This window comes from Lissotriton vulgaris, chromosome 3_1 (assembly GCF_964263255.1).
Source record: "Lissotriton vulgaris chromosome 3_1, aLisVul1.2, whole genome shotgun sequence".
Lineage (NCBI taxonomy): Eukaryota > Metazoa > Chordata > Amphibia > Caudata > Salamandridae > Lissotriton > Lissotriton vulgaris.
In genome coordinates this window covers 475,945,308-475,962,255 of record NC_141689.1, presented here as the reverse complement: position 1 = coordinate 475,962,255, position 16,948 = coordinate 475,945,308, and the positions used below count along the sequence as shown (strand labels likewise).

The following is a 16,948-nucleotide window of genomic DNA, read 5'->3' as shown; positions in this document are numbered from 1 at the left end:
CACTGGGTCTTTAAATATGTCTGTTGTGTGACTGAGAAGACCCTTCAGCATAGGTAGAGTACCTGATGTTCTTTGTGCAGTAGGTAGTGTCTCTAATAGGAAATCCTCTACTTGAGGTTCTGTATGTAGGTCTACCTTATGATATTTTGCTGCCCTATTAATGAGCTGTACAAAACCTGTGTTATCATCAGGTGGTGAAGGTTTTGAGGGATATAACTGTGGGTCGTTGTCCTCATCTGAACCTGCGTCATAATGCTCCCATGGGTCTTCCTCATTTGGGATAGATTCATTGTCCCCATGAGGTTCCCCCTCCACTGTGTCACTGTCTACATCTGTGTGAGGTGTAGATGGTCTTGGTGTAGAAGGTAGAGGAATAGTTGGCATAGTGTGAGGAATAGGAGAAGAGGGTGTGACTCTAGGTCGAGGAGAAGTAGGAGGAGTTGTATTTGTCCCCATTGTTCTCTTCTTAGAAGGAAGAGCTTTGTCCTCTAGCTGTTCATTCTTCCTCTTCTTCGTCACCACTTTGCCAGTTTGTGGATCGATAAACAAAATCTTTTGTTTCGGATCTGTTTGTTGCTCCTGTGTCGGTACCGAAGCTTTTGGTTCCGAAAGGTGCCTTTGCTTCCGATCGTCAATGTTCGGTGTCTTCGGCACCGAGGATTTACTCGAGTCCGATTTTTTCGGTGCCGAGTGAGTCTTCGACGTCGAAGCATGTTTCGGTTTCGACATGGAATGTTTTGATCCTGAGCTTTCCCTTGCGTGAAGCTTCGTGTCGAAGTCGATGTCGACCGTTTCTCGGATCCGACATGGTGGGAGGCCGAGAGTTTCGGTTTCAGTTTCGTTGCCGGGCCCAAAGGCGGGGCGTCGGAAACTTTTTTCTGCGGTTTGACCGGGCTCGAAGGCGGGGTCGTTACCGCACGGGTCGGTTTTTTGGTAAGGGGACGTCGTCACTCACGGTTTGTTGAACGTCGAATTCTTCGACCTCCGACTCGTCCCCTTCCGACCCAGACTGTTCTTCATGATCCTCTTCTTCTTCGAGGTTCTGGTCTTCGAACAGCTTCGGGATCGCCTCTGACTGCATTCTGGAAACCTCGTGTCTTCGAGCTGGACGGTTTCTAATCGTCGACTTGGAAGAAAATGCTGCGCAGGCTTCGCAGTCCCTGGATTCGTGTTCAGGCGACAGGCAGAGGTTGCACACCTCGAGTAGGTCCTTGTGTGGGAACTTAGCACCACACGTTGGACATTTCTTAAATGGAGTCCTTTCCATGGACTCCGGGCTTGACCACGTCGAGAAAGGCCTCCTGTTCGTCGACGTAGATCAAAGTTTTTCTTTGATGTTGGAATCGAAACGCGTCGGAATGGAAATGAAATCGCATTCGATAACAATACCGTCGAATTGGAAAGGGAATACGCGCCTAAAAGTCACTTTTTTCCGAAGTCGATCTGGAGCGCTTCAATCCTCATCCGAACCCGATGGCGGAAAAAAACAATCTAAGGATGGAGCCGATGCCCATGCGCACTAGCAACCAAAGGAGGAGTCACCAAGCTACAAAAGACTCTCCAAGAGAAAAACAAGTGCAATCATCCGAACCCAACACCAGATGGCGATCTATTCATAATGTACCATCTGCAGCCTATATGCCTCGAACATTAGTATTTTAGAAATGGTACTTTCAGAAAGTTATTTCTCTACAAATGTGCCTTTCTGCCAGTGTCACCAAACTATTAACCGCTTCACCGCGGCGCACATTCTGCCGCAGTGCGGTGGAACTTGACGACGCGTGTGCAGATCGGAATGCCCCCGGACGTCCGACGCACATGCCCACTGTGACGTCGGACGCATGAAAAAGGGTAATGCCTATGCTGTGTTGTGTATACTGCTACCAGATAGTAGACAAAAGGCTTGGGTTTGGAGGGCCTGTGGGTGCAGGTGGGGATTAGAGTCTAGCCCCTTCCTGAGCTGCCCAGTCACAGGCAGATGTAGCTCACAACTAGGCCTGCCTCTCTTTGTTTTATAGTCCACTTAACTCAAAACCCAGCGGAAGGGCTGAGCGGCCCCAGAACTGGTTGGAGTGATCACAAGGGAAGGTCTGCCCATTAACATTTCCACACCTGAGTGTGCACAGGGGCTTCTGATTGGGGCGAAGAAGGGTTCTGCCATGGTGAATTTCGGTAGAGCAGGGCACTGTGGGAATAGTTTACAGTAAAACACACTGGACCTTCTACATAAAAGGGTACGATGACTCCTGGGAACTTTTACTCCATTAGTTAGCGAGTGGCCAGGAGTTTCCCTCACCCACAGTCTGGCACTGAGCATAAAAATGGCATCCACAGTGTCCATATCAGAACATCCCTGGCTCGTGAAGAATCGGGAAGAGGACTGCTCTGTTGTTTGAAGAACTTTAAGCTAGATTGGATGTCCTTGCCTTGAACCCAGGGCCCCAAAAGAGACTCCCACTGTCAATTGGCTGACCTCCTATTTGAGCTACAGGGATTCTACAAGCTTTCTGAGGCATTTCCTGCAACAGCTCAACGGACCAGTTCCAACTAGACCTGCCCTGGACTCTGCTGGAGTGAATCTTGACCCTCAAGTTCTGTCGCCAGGGTCCTGGACCCTTGGCTGGTGTCAAAATGTACTCCTACTAATGTTTCCTGAAACCTGGGACTTAGAAACTTTGGCACCTTTTTGCTTTAAGACCCGAAGGGGACAACTTGCCAAGCCTATCCGACAAAGGTGCATAGTGGCTGGGCCAAAGATTCAGGTTACTCCCACCATATTCTTCTCCGCTGCAACAAATCCAATCCAGAGGGACTTCACAGAGACAATGTCTGCCCTTGCGGAGCCCTCTTCGACTACAGCTTGCAGCCTTGCTCTGCTGGATAAATCCAAACTTCAAAAATGTGACTGAGTCTTAAGGTTGAAATCTTCACCAGGAGAAGATGCGAAAAGCATAGCTGCCGAGGCTTCAAATTGCTATGTGTGACATTTTTAGAATGTTAGTGTAATTATGAGTGACATTTCAACAACTATGAGTGACACTTTCTCCGGAACAAAATCAAGCAATGAAGACGAGGGAAACGTATAAATATTAGAAATTACACCTATTTGAGCAACAAGAAACTCTAAGAAGATGTTAAAATTGCTGGAAAGCACCAGAAATGGAAGGGCGCACACATAGCTAGGGGGTCACAATTCGGCCGCAGAGTGTAATTTATTTTCAAAAAGACACATTGAGGGGGCGTGGCTAGCGGCCGATGATGGCGGCAGCAACCTAGAGAGGCTCCCGTAGCAAGGCGGTTTCCCGCATCAATCCGCATGCCTATCCGCTTACTGATCAGTCCGAAGAGGGTGTCCTGGGTGCGGTGACCGAACGGCGCCAGCACAGAAAATTTGGGAGCGATCAGACCCCGGCATCGGGACGTAACTTCATCCACGTCCCTCGCGGAAGACAGGCCTGATAACACGAGGCGAGCACCGGTGTCAAGTGAATCCTTGGGCCGGGCGGAAGTCCACCCTCCCCGGCGCAACCACCCGGAAGTAGCCGCTGATGACAATGCTCGACACCACCGGCTGGCAACCCTTCCCGCCGACCACTTCATCCTTCACGCTGTGTATCCGGTGGCGCTACGCAGCGGTGCCCCTTGGCTGCGCTCGACACACGCCGAGGGACCTGTGCGGCACCAGTCGCCATTTTGCATGACCTCGCCGAGGCCGCAACAGCTCAGCGGCCGTCGGCGGCATTCCGCCAGCGTCAGCGACCTCTGGCCCAAACCCAGTCTGGGCCCCCTGCATTCTTCTCCCTCAAGCGGACGGCTACGGGCGTCCGGCCCGCTCCACCATAAACTTTGTCTTGCTGGAAGAGATAAATGGCGGGGAAGGGGCAGCGGCAGGCCGCCGCTCAGGCGAAGCTAGGGAAATATGCCTACGATAACCAGACATCCACCCAACCTGAACAACTCAAATCACTGGGGAAGGGCGCGGACACCGACGGTGCTAAGAAAGCCACGCTGGACGATGTATTGCGAGCACTGGAGCAGGTACAGGCTACGGTGGGCTCGACCGCGGCGGAGGTTACCCTTATTAGAGCCGACCTCCAGAAAATGAACGAAAGGGTGAAGCAGGTGGAGGTGGTGACTAAATCTCTAATAGAAGACGTTTCCGACCTACAAGTGGCAATGGAGAGACTGCAGGCGGACAATAAACTTCTGAAAAGTAAGCTGGATGACCAGGAAGGGCGTTCCAGACGCAACAACGTCCGTATCTTGGGGGTTCCGGAGTCTGAAACAAAGGGTGCCATGGATCTGTATGTTGAGGACCTTATAAAGACTAAACTGGCCCCGAAGGGACTGTCCAACTTTTTTACAGTGGAACGGGCACACCGGGTCCCTGGGGGGACGCCTACCCCGGGGGCCACCCCGCGCCCCATCCTGGCGAGACTCTTTAACTTTAGAGACCGCGATGCAGTCCTCCAGGCAGCCAGGGTGGCACCGCCTATCCAAATCCAAAATTCACGGATCTCTTTCTTCCCAGACTACACGGCGGAAGTCACCCGCAGGAGGAGGACATTCCTAGAGGTTAAAAAATCACTTCGCGACCAAGACCTGCCGTACTCCATGTTGTTTCCGGCCCGGCTGAGAGTGGTGGCCGATAAGAAGGTCTGGTTCTTTGACTCAGCGGAGAACGCCAGGGAATGGCTGGATGGCTGGCGTACTGTGGACCGCACTTCCAACCGCCGACGCAACGGGATGGGAGAGGAGAGCCGGCCGGGCTCGCGTTCTCCGACCAGAGACAGCGTGAATGGATCACCGTCGCAGGACCATTTAGGAGCCGCTGGGGGGGAATGATACTACCACGAGGGACTAAAGCGTGAATCTTGGACTTAACTCCCACTCTGATTGTTCACCAAGTCGTTCATGGACGCTGGCCCGGACGACCAGAGTACTGCAAAGGGACCGCCTGCTTTGGGGGACACTCTCCCCTGACGCGCAAGTACTTTGTTTCTGGCATGGGATAAGCGCTCTGCTAAGTTGGGGTGGCGGGCAGTTCTGAGTCCGTTTGGCAGGGAGGCAGGGAGGGGGAAGTTGGGGGGGGGATTTGTTCGTTTTTACGGGAAGTTCATGCTATCGATCACAAACAGTAAAATGTGCTATGATGTTCATTGAAATAATGCTGGGGAGATGGTTTCTGTCTCTAAAGTTCGATGATGGTGGATGTACGACCTAACGTGATGCGTGCGGAGGAGACGCGAATGGGCGGCTCCTCCCTCAAGCTTCTAGCCTGGAATGTGCGCGGCCTAGGTGATAGAGTGAAGCGAGGCCTTCACTCTATCATAAACTCTATCAAAACGTCATAAACCTGACCTAATACTCCTCCAAGAGACCCATTTAATGGGTAGCGCCACTAAGGCCCTGGACAGACGGGGGTATACAATGCTGACCCACTCAGAATTCTCCACTGGGTCCCGGGGTACGGGGATCCTACTCAAGAAGTCATCCACTTTTATCACCCTCAGCACTAAAACTGATACGCAGGGCTGTTTTTGCGTCAGTGGTTGGTCAATGGGACGGGCGCCCCCTGACTATAGTTTCAGTCTACCTCCCGCCGTCATTGCACTCAGTGATGTTGCCTGCCCTGGGCGAATTCTTACTGTCCCTCCCAGAGGGAGACACCCTACTAGGCAGGGACTTTAATGCCCCTGCTGACCCACAACTCGACAGGTTCCCAGCGACCGCCCTCCCGGGGGGTCCTTCCAGGTTTCAGCGCTTCCTTGAAGCATTGGGGCTGGTAGACGTATGGCGACATGTCCACCCTACACTACGACAGTACACGTTCCACTCCACCGTTCACAATAGTCTGTCCCGCATTGACCACTTCTTGGCGTTAGGGGATGGGTTACAGCGCGTAGAGGAGGTGCTCATACACCCTAGGGGCATCTCAGATCATTCCCCGCTGACTCTCACTATTACCTCACGAACACGAACACGCCACCGCGTCTTCCCTATGCACGCCTCTTATCTTAAGGTCCCAAAGGTCAGGAAGGCCCTGCAGACTGCCACGACACATTACTTCGTGGAAAACGAGCCTACCGCGGCCTCGGCTGAGGTCCTATGGGAGGCTTATAAGACAGTCCTGAGGGGGCAAGCCATCAGCTCTGTAACATCACATAGACGGGAGCAGGCGGCTGACCACACGGCGCTTGAGCTCCGACTGCGCGAAACCACCACTGCCCACGAAGCGGACCCCACTGATGATACATTGCATGCACTCACACTGGTCCAACGCATGTATACAGACCACGCTCGGCACATCACACAAGGCCATATCACAGACACACAAAATCGAGTATATGATGTTGGGGACAAGGCGGGGAAAATGTTGGCCTGGCTCGACAGGAGAGGGGGTAGCGCCAAGGGGATCCAACAGGTAAAAGACGAAGAGGGAAATACTCAGACTGACCCTGATCGAATAGTGGAGGCACTGGCTGCCCACTTTGAGAAAGTCTACACCCCGGAACGGGACGTTACTGCAATTGCAGCCCAAAGCGCACTATATGACTTGAACATTCCGGCACTACTACCGGAGGCTGCAACTGAGCTTGAGGCGCCATTCACCGCTGACGAACTGCGGATCGCCATCGGGGCCCTCCATACGGGCAAGGCGCTGGGGCCAAACGGCATTCCAATCGAATGGTTTCAAGACCGCACTGACGTTCTAGGCCCATACCTGCTCCGAATGTACGAAGAATGCCGTGCTAAGGGGGTGCTCCCACTGGACCAACGAACGGCCACGATCGTGGCTATTCCTAAGCCCGGTAAGCCCCCGGAGGAATGCTCCTCGTACCGCCCTATATCTTTACTTAACGCGGAAAGCAAAATTCTAGCAAAGCTTTTGGCAAATCGGCTCATGCCCCATCTATCTGACCTTATTCACCCGGACCAGTCGGGGTTCATGCCCCACAGGAACACCTCGCTCAATCTCCGACGGGTGCATGGGGTGTTAGCTAAAGCGGATGACATAGGCGAGTCCGCTGTCATTTTGGCCCTTGATGCAAAAATGGCCTTTGACATGGTGGAGTGGGCCTATCTCTTTGAGGTTCTCCAATACATGGGATTCGGTTCCGTTTTCATCTCCTGGATCAAACTGCTATACACCGCACCAGTAGCACATGTGGTGGCGAACGGCCACATTTCGCACTCCTTCCCACTCAGGCGAGGCACCTGACAAGGATGCCCTCTCTCCCCCCTGCTATTTGCGCTATCACTGGAGCCCTTGGCGATCCGCATCAGGACTACCCCCTTGCTTAAAGGGATTAAGTGGGGGGAGGGTTGGGAGGACCGCATATCGCTTTATGCGGATGATATGCTGGTATATCTGACAGATCCCGATCACGGCATACCGGCTCTCTTGCGCATTTGCAATGACCACGGAGAAGTGTCGGGCTACACTATCAATTGGAGCAAATCCGAATTGTATGCCCTGACGGGCAGCCACCCAACGGTTGGTCCACACTGCCCTCTGCGACTGGCCGGTTCCTCATTTAAATATCTCGGTATTCACGTCACGGGTGACCCGGCGGAATACGGAAAACTGAACCTAACACCACCGCTGGACCGCCTCAAGCGAGATGCAAGCTTCTGGGCAGGATTACCGTTGACGATGCTGGGGAAAGCAGCCCTGTTTAAGATGAAGTCCCTGCCCCGCTTTCTATATATTCTGGACAATACCCCTTTTGCTGTGCCCCCAAGGTACTTCAAGAAGGTGGCGGCAGTGGTCTCTGGTCTGTTGTGGGGTAACCGCCCAGCGCGGATAGCTCACGCCAAGCTATGCAAGAGCTGGTACGAGGGTGGCATCGCACTTCCCAACCTCCACCTCTACTATTGGGCGGCCCAGCTCAGACCGATCAATCAATGGTTGCACGCATCGCAATCGGACCCAGCATTCCAGGCTGACAGGGCCCAGCTGGGAGCCAGCACCCTGCTGGCCCCGCTTTATGATAAACGAAAACTCAGGTCGCTAAGGGGGCCCACTAGGCTCACAGTAGCTACCTGGCATGCAGCCACCGCTGCGCTTGGGTGGAAAGGCACAATCACCAAGCTCACGCCACTCTGGGACACACGTGCCTTGGGCAACCTTCGGACCAGTAAGGGGTTCTCCCGCTGGGACGACATTGGCATTTCGACAGTGGGGGACTTGTGGGACCGTGGGGCTATCATTACTTTTGACCGCCTGAGGGAACTCTATGACCTGGGGCCACATGAAACCTACCGATATGTCCAAATCCGTCACGCATTATTGGCGGCTATTCCGGCGGGGTCAACTCTCCCCGAGTCGTCCCCGCTGGAGGATCGCCTCTTGACTGACTACATGGTGGAAAAGGCCACCTCCTTCACTTACCGGAAACTCCTTAACAATTCCCCAGACCCGCTGGTGCCTCTTAAGGAGAAATGGGGGCAAGACGTGGGCGAGATGGATGAACACGAATGGAACGAGGCACTGGCGTCCCCTAAGGAAGCGGGCATATCATCTAGAATGAGACTCATCCAACTCAAAGTTCTGCACAGAACATATTACACCAGAACATTGCTTCACCGCATACAGCGAGCCCCTGACCCCTTCTGCTTGCGGGGTTGCGGGGAGGAGGGCACACTCTTCCACACATTTTGGGACTGCTCAGTTATACAATCCTATTGGCGTCAAGTCATGCGCACTGTGTCACAGGTGTTGGAGGTCTCAGTGCTCCCTGAACCTCGACGCTGCCTTCTCAATGTGTGGGAGCCAACTGACTTGTCCCGGCATGGCCGCCTCTGGGTAACGCTAGGAATGATGGTGGCCAAGAGGGATATCGCGCAGCGCTGGGGGGTGGCGGGCCCACCGACGGCCTCACAATGGTGTGTAAATATGGACAGGGCTATGGTCACAGAACGGGCAGTGTATTTGAACAGGGCGTGCCCGGCCAAGTGGAACAAAGTATGGTCCCCATGGAACACGTACCGGGGCGAGATTTGTGACCCACTTCCTGAAGATGACGCAATGGACTCAGACGAAGAAGACTGAATGGGCTAGGGGGGCTGAGTGCTGCGGGGGGGGTGCACCGGGAGGGTCAGGGAGATGGAGAGGGACGGCTCACACTTTACCTAGCATGAAGGGCAACGGGCTGTTGGCCCTAACTCCGAATTACGCTCACATCTAACTGGCATTAAGTTTATTATATTGATCGTAATGTGACTTCCCGAAGTTTTGAATGTTCTTTCTTTAGGTTTAAAACAGAAAATGAAAACCTCACACACCCAGCATGGAACATTCGCATTTTTCCTTCACAATTTGTTTCTAGATTCTACCTTCCCGTCCTCAAAGAACGCAGGCACAATTGTATAGTTATGATGGGTTTTTTTTTTCTTACTTGACACTTACTTGGCGGCCGGCCCAGTTGGGTTGTAGGCGACAAGCTGTGTAACAACTGTGAAGGTTCAATAAAGGTTTTCACAAAAAAAAAAAAAAAGACACATTGAGCAATTTAATAAGAATCCATTTGCTGATTACAGCACGGCGCCACCCGCTATTATTAACCTGTGGCTGAGAGCAAGTTGCATGGCTAGTCTAAGCACATAACATTACAATACAATGAGGCTTGATTGGGGGGTAGGACAAGCCTCAGGAGAAGAGGCTGACTGAGTTACACATAGCCTACCTATGTAGGCTGCATTATTTAAAAAAGACACTTTCTGAGACACTGACTAGCAGTAATCATTCTAACGCTCAGCGTCTGACCACCCTAGCCGGGGTCCGGTGTGTTGCCTGTGCTATGACCTAAGAGTTCTTGTACCAGTGTGTGTCATGCAGCAGGCTGTAAGACTAGTCTAAAAAACACTTTAAGACATTCCAGCTATTTAGCAGAAACGTGTCTAACCGCCACTAGCCCGGCCCAGTAACCGGCGCTACAGGCCAGAATGGCATCTTTAGAGCACTCCCAGTGAGCTCCTATGCTGGAACCAGCTGTGGTGCCTGCTGCTTTGCTAGAGAACATGCTTGTGTTCTCAAACTGCTTTCTTCTGCCCACTGGATACAACGCCCTCCTAGCTGTCCTGCCTGTAGCTGCCTAGGACTCACACAGTTGGTGAGGCTCTTTGTGAACCTGCCTTGCCACCTTGCACCAACCCCTGGCTAGACTCGTAGACTTGCCTTAGTTGCACTGTAGTGCTGCTCTTCATCTCTCCCACGGAAGCACCAAAATTAAATATGCCTGCTATGATCCCCCAGCCAGACCCCGCTTCGCACCTGACTGGGAATAACCCTTGCAATCATGCACCCCACTCCTGGCTCTGCACCACTGAATGCTGCTGGTGCCTGTCCTGGGAGCACCGGCGCCCGACTGCTGCTGTCCCAAGTTGTTCGGCCTCGTGGAAGCCATAATGAATGCACCGCTTGCTGCAACAGTATTAGAATAAATACATTGCTTGTCTCTCCTAACATTAAATTAATTTGATTTAGTAAGGTAAAGACAAAGTGCTGCACAAGGAGGTGGAGGTACTGCATGAAAATGGTTAGGATTGGGTGGTAGAATTTCTCTAATCACTGGCTCCTGCATAGGATAAAGTTGGCACCTCAACCACCACCTGAGAACACTCCTGTACCTGGGAAGCCTACACCTGAAGAAGAAAGCTCTGCTGGGAGACACCATATAGTGGAATAAGAGGTTTATCAAGTTGGTATGGGTACCCTCCGACAAAATAGAACTCCGTTCCGAGCTACTTGCATAAATCTACGTAAAAGTGTGCTCCAAATACAATCCTACATTGTTGAAGTCAGCTTGTGCAGTTGAAATCGTGACTCACTCTACGCTTTGGCCGGAGTGGTCGCTCCCAGTGCCCCTGGCGCCTCAGTGGTATCGTTAGCAGCGCTCTTGCCGAATTTGCTTCGTGATTTCAGCCTTCAGCTGTGCCTGGCTGCCGCTTTGCTGTGTATGCGCTTTAACGTGATTGTGATTACATTTTATGCTGCATTAGCGCTCTGGCCGAATTTGCTTCGTGATTTTAGCCTTCAGCTGTGCCTGGCTGCCGCTTTGTTCAGTAGGCGCTTTAACCCGATTGTCATTTATTTTATACTGCATTAGCGCGTTCTCCCCAAGCGCTCTGTTGTGCTCCCCCCTCCTCCATTTTGTTTGTTGTTGTCGTGCGCAGCCCGCCCCGCCTCCCAGCTGAGCCGCCCTCGCCCCTCCCCCTTCACTATCCATATATGACAGCAGTTCCCGCGCGCAGCGTTTACGCGCAGCGACCGCGCCCAATCCGCGCCGAAGGTGCGCCAAAGGTAAGCCCGTCTACGCCCGTCCGCGCCTGGACCGCGCCCAGCGCCAGACCCCCTGCCCCTCGCGCTGCCCAACCCTCTCGCATTTCCTACGATGCCGCCACCCTCCTAGCCCTTAACCCCGGTCGCGCCCCCAACTGCGTCCAAGCCGCTCCTGGACACACCCATGGACCTTTCTTCTGCTACTCCTGCAAATTCAGCGGCACCGACAACATCTCCGCTTCGACCACACCTCAGACTCCCGACCCCAACCACCTACAATGCATCCTTCTCAACACCCGCTCGGTCCACAGACACGCCATTGACCTATGGAATCTACTTGACACCATCTCTCCAGACATCGCCTTCCTAACGGAAACATGGATGAACGCTTCCTCCGCCCCAGACATCACCATTGCCATCCCTGAAGACTATAAGATCACGCGCAAAGATCGTACCGGCCACACAGGAGGAGGAATCGCTATCGTCCATAAGAAATCAATCCGCATCTCAACCAGCTCTGACTCCAACCTCACCAACTCCGAACACCTTCACTTCCAGATCCACATCGACCCCAAGACCACACTCAGAGGCACCCTCCTCTACAGACCACCAGGACCCCGCGCAAAATTCAGTGAAGACATCACGGACTTCATCACTCCACACGCGCTCCCCTCCAAAGAATACATCCTTCTGGGAGACCTCAACTTTCACCTTGAAAAGAACAACGACCGCAACACCACCACCCTCTTGGACAACCTCGCCAACCTCGGACTTAAACAACTGGTCACTTCCCCCACCCACATCGCAGGTCACACACTCGACCCCATCTTCACCTCCAGCAATCATGTCTCCTTCAGCCACACTACGGATCTCCTCTGGACTGACCACAGCTGCGTTCACTTCACCTACAACAAGCCCAAACCCACCAACCACCTCCAACCAACTCTACAAAGAAACTGGAACAAAATCACCACCGACCAGATCTCCTCATCGCTCCTTCTAAGCACCCCAGCCCACTCTTCTAACCCAAACCAAGCCGCCGCCAACTTCACCCTATGGTTATCCAACACCGCCGACACCTTAGCACCACTGAAAAAACGTCAAAGCAAACCTGGCAACAAGAAGGCCTCATGGTTCAACGATGATCTTAAGAAGTCCAAGAAACTCTGCCGCACCCTTGAAAAAGCTTGGAAAAAAGACCCAACCACCAGCACCAAGGACGCCTTCAAAAACGCCACCCGCACTCACCACCAACTAATCCGAAAGGCCAAGAAAACAGCATTCAAGGATCGACTTGACAACAACGCCCACAACAGCAAGGAACTTTTCAACATCGTCAAGGAATTTTCCAATCCCTCAGCCAACTCCAACGACATCACCCCCTCTCAAGCCCTCTGCGACTCCCTAGCCTCATTCTTCCACAACAAGATTGCAGACATCCACAACAGCTTCGACAACCAACCCGGAGTCCAACCCACCCAACCATATGCTGAACACTCTCCCCCCGCGAACACCCTTAACAACTGGAACCCAATCTCCACCGAGGACACCATCCGCCTGATGAACTCCATCCACTCAGGATCCCCCACAGACCCATGCCCTCACCACATCTTCAACAAAGCAGACTCCGTCATAGCACCGCACCTCCGAGACGTCATCAACTGCTCCTTCAACTCCGCCACCTTCCCGGAAAACTGGAAACACGCTGAACTCACCGTCCTTCTGAAAAAACCCACAGCGGACCCCACCGAACTCAAAAATTACCGCCCCATTTCGCTCCTTCCATTCCCGGCCAAAGTCATCGAGAAAGCTGTCAACAACCAGCTCGCCGCTTTCCTCGAAGCCAACAATTCCCTCGACTCCTCACAATCTGGATTCCGAGCAAAACACAGCACTGAGACCGCCCTTATCGCAGCAACAGACGACATTCGAACTCTACTGGACAATGGAGACACAGTCGCCCTCATCCTCCTCGACCTCTCTGCAGCATTCGACACAGTCTGCCACAGCACCCTTTTACAACGCCTCAGCAACATCGGAATACAAGGAAAAGCACTTGAATGGATCACCTCGTTCCTCACCGGAAGAACCCAGAGAGTCCGCCTTCCACCATTCAAGTCCGAGGCCACCGAAGTCATCTGTGGCGTACCACAAGGATCCTCACTCAGCCCCACCCTCTTCAACGTATACATGAGCCCCCTCGCGGCCATCGCCCGCCAACACAACCTCAACATCATCTCTTACGCGGATGACACTCAACTAATCCTTTCTCTCACCAAGGACCCCAGCACCGCCAAAACTAACCTACACGAAGGAATGAAAGAAGTCGCTGAATGGATGAAACACAGCCGTCTGAAACTGAACTCAGATAAAACAGAAGTCCTCATCCTAGGTACATCCCCCTCTGCATGGGACGACTCTTGGTGGCCGGAAGCCCTTGGAAAAGCACCCATCCCGACAGACCACGCACGGAACCTAGGCGTTATCCTGGATTCTTCACTCTCAATGAACAGACAAGTCAACGCCGTATGCTCATCCTGCTTCAACATTCTTCGCATGCTCAAAAAAACATTCCGCTGGATCCCCACCGAGACCAGGAAAACAGTCACCCATGCTCTGGTCACGAGCCGACTGGACTACGGAAACACCCTCTACGCAGGTACTACCGCTAAACTCCAGAAGAAACTCCAACGAATCCAAAACGCCTCAGCCAGAATCATATTGGACATCCCACGCAGCGAACACATCTCTGGTCACCTGAAAGACCTCCACTGGCTACCCGTCAATAAGAGAATCACTTTCCGACTGCTAACCCACGCGCACAAATCACTCTACGACATTGGACCAGAATGCCTCAACTCACGACTGTCCTTCTACACCCCCCCCGCCATCTACGTTCTTCCAGCCAAGCCCTCGCCACTGTACCTCGCATCAACAAGACCACCATGGGAGGCAGATCCTTCTCATACCTGGCTGCTAAAACATGGAACTCACTTCCCACTTACCTTCGCCTCACCCAGAACCACCTAGCATTCAGAAAGCAACTTAAAACGTGGATATTTGACAAGTAATCCCCCTCCCCTTCCTAAGCGCCTTGAGACCCTCTGGGTATGTAGTGCGCTATATAAATTCTCTGACTTGACTTGACTTGACATTTAAATTAACTTTATTAAACGCAAAAAGATGCTCAATTTTGTTTGCACCTTTCAGAATCTAAGTGATTTCTCCTAAAAAACCTATAATTGGAAACAAAACAGTGTTCAAGAGGCTGGGAGAAAAAAAACTAGTTTATTTGTGAAGTACAATTTTCTTTGCATCCAACATCATTTATTTGAGATTCCTAAGTGACCAGCAGAGAAAATAAGTGATCAACACTAGGCCTAATCAACACAGCGCGGACAGTGCTCTCCACAGAGGGTGGCGGCTCTAAAACTTGGGAGTTGCTTCCTGCCAAGAGCAGCGGAGGAGAGCGGTGCCAGCAGGCTCGGAGCTCAATGCTCGGCGCGCGCACCGCTCGCCTCAAGGAAACTACCAGAAGGACTTGTGTAAACGTTCCAACGAAGCTTGTTACGATCCTCCATAAGACAAATAAATCACATATATAGTAACGTTTGCTATGAGGGAGCACACTTACTGTAAACGTGCTCCGTGGAGCAGTCCAGTAAAAAGGCCGGCACCCAAATATGGCAATGTTCATGCGCCGGGCCGCGCGTGCGCTCGAGACCCTGCGGCGACCTTGAGTGTCCCCGTGCCTGGCGCACAGAGCATCTTTGGAGGCAAATGTGTCCGCACGTGCCGACCGCAGCTGTGCGGCGCATCTGAAGCGAGGCTACTCAGTTTAGCACCTTCAGGTTTAGACACTTTCCATGCCACAGCCTGTGATGTCAGTGGGTATGTGTTGTTCTTGTCACATGAGTTGGAATCGCTTACATGTAGGCAGGTCATCTTCCAAACTTATTTCCACGCCTGCAAGGCCCTCTCCCTGCACATCCCCGACTCCCTCTTTAAATAGGTTAAGCCCATGGCGTTCGCTTCTTTCGAATTCTGAAGTTATTTAAGTATGTGTATGTTGTCAGACAAAATACCAGCGTAAATAGATTCCAGCAGAAATGGTATGAATAGAGAAACGAGATGGGAAGAGTAAATAATTGACAATCACAAGTCATTAATAAACTCATGTAGCCAAAAAAATTACAATTTCCAATGATACGACTTTTTATATTAAAATGTCTGATGGGGGAAAAATGTTTGATTACCTTGAATTTGCTGTACAATAAATAAAATGACTCGTAGGGTGGGTTCAACATCCACCAGTACAAAGACACAACATAGATATCTATCCTTGGCTGGTCTGCTGCTGAAAATATAAGTGAGGTCATCAGACATGAGGTCAGATCATGGAAACTATCCCTGAGTCTAGGCCTGTCGCTGGCACAGCGCAGGAGGCAAACATAGCAAGTGACACCAACAAAACCTGATCTGGGTGACGTTCAAGGAAGCCAATGGTATTGCAGCACAGAAAACTCCCCTCGACTGAGCAATAACAAAACGAAATCCACTGAAATGGTGTGATGACACTGAACGTCGAGGGATTTGGAGGGAAATGTCATTGGTGTGAGCCAGGGCTCACCCACAGACTAACAGGGCAGCCATTAGGGCAAACAGTTACGATGAAAAAGAGTTTATGGCTTCCACGCCCAACTTTTTTTTTACCATCCCACAAAAGTCAAGTGAAAGTTTGAGTGAAAGAAAAAACAGAAAAGGATGCTGAAATTGAGCCTAATAGTAGGAAATAACTGCTTTCCACTGCCATCAACAATAGGGGCTTTTAGTAAAATATCTCCTGGACATTATCAATCGAGTTCAGCGTGCTTTCTAATCTTTACTGTATTTCCTGCTTCTCCTTTGCAGTAGGTAAAAGTTAAAGGAGCGAAGAAAAGAACAAAGTTTCATTTAACCACTCACAATCCGTGCACAACAGCTGCACCCTGCACACTTCCATTCGGGAAATAGATGAAAGATGCTCTCTCCGACGCCACGGAACCCCTTTTCCTTAGTGTGACGGCGCGCTGCCATGAACACTGCCCACTGCAGGGATAATGCCAGCTATTAGCGGGCGATTATTAGCAATCAGTCATTCACCGTTTCTTGACAGGACGTGCCTCTGCTACTTGTCTCACACAGCCACGCTGGTGCTTCAGAACTGAAGGTCAAGGCTAATGAGGGGCCGGGACTGAGCGCCCATTATTAGCTGAATGAATGAAGATTGCAGGCGCTCTTTGGTGATTCCACTCACAGGCTGCAGAAGAGCACTCCCCAGACACATTGGCGGCCGTGGCAGTAATGGACAGGCTAGGGCCGGACGGTGACCAGCCCGAGGAAGGAACTCACCGTTCTTGCTGATGTCCAGCTCCCGGAGGTTGATGAGGTTGGCGATGGACGCGGGCAGCGCGGTCAGATCGTTGTCCGGCAGGCTCAGCTTATGCAGACACTGGCAGTTAAAGAGTTGCTGTTGAAAAACACAGAACAGGCTGTTAGCACGCGCTTCTCTGCGCTGTCTTTATTCACGCACGCATATGTATTAAAACAGTATTTTTTTAGCACAGCAGACAGGTAGGCGGCAAATGTTCTTCAGGGTCAGTGCATATACTTACAATACGGGAA

The 16,948-nt window shown here is 51.9% G+C and overlaps 1 protein-coding gene across 1 annotated transcript in view; it reads right to left on the bottom strand.

The window, feature by feature from the left end:
- Positions 1-16,948, bottom strand: part of ERBIN (erbb2 interacting protein) — a 710,182-nt gene that overhangs the window by 293,734 nt on the left and 399,500 nt on the right. Inside the window, exon 5 of the mRNA XM_086963488.1 lies at positions 16,676-16,793. Coding sequence (XP_086819614.1) covers positions 16,676-16,793 — 118 coding nt within the window. The remainder of the gene's footprint in view (positions 1-16,675; positions 16,794-16,948) is intronic.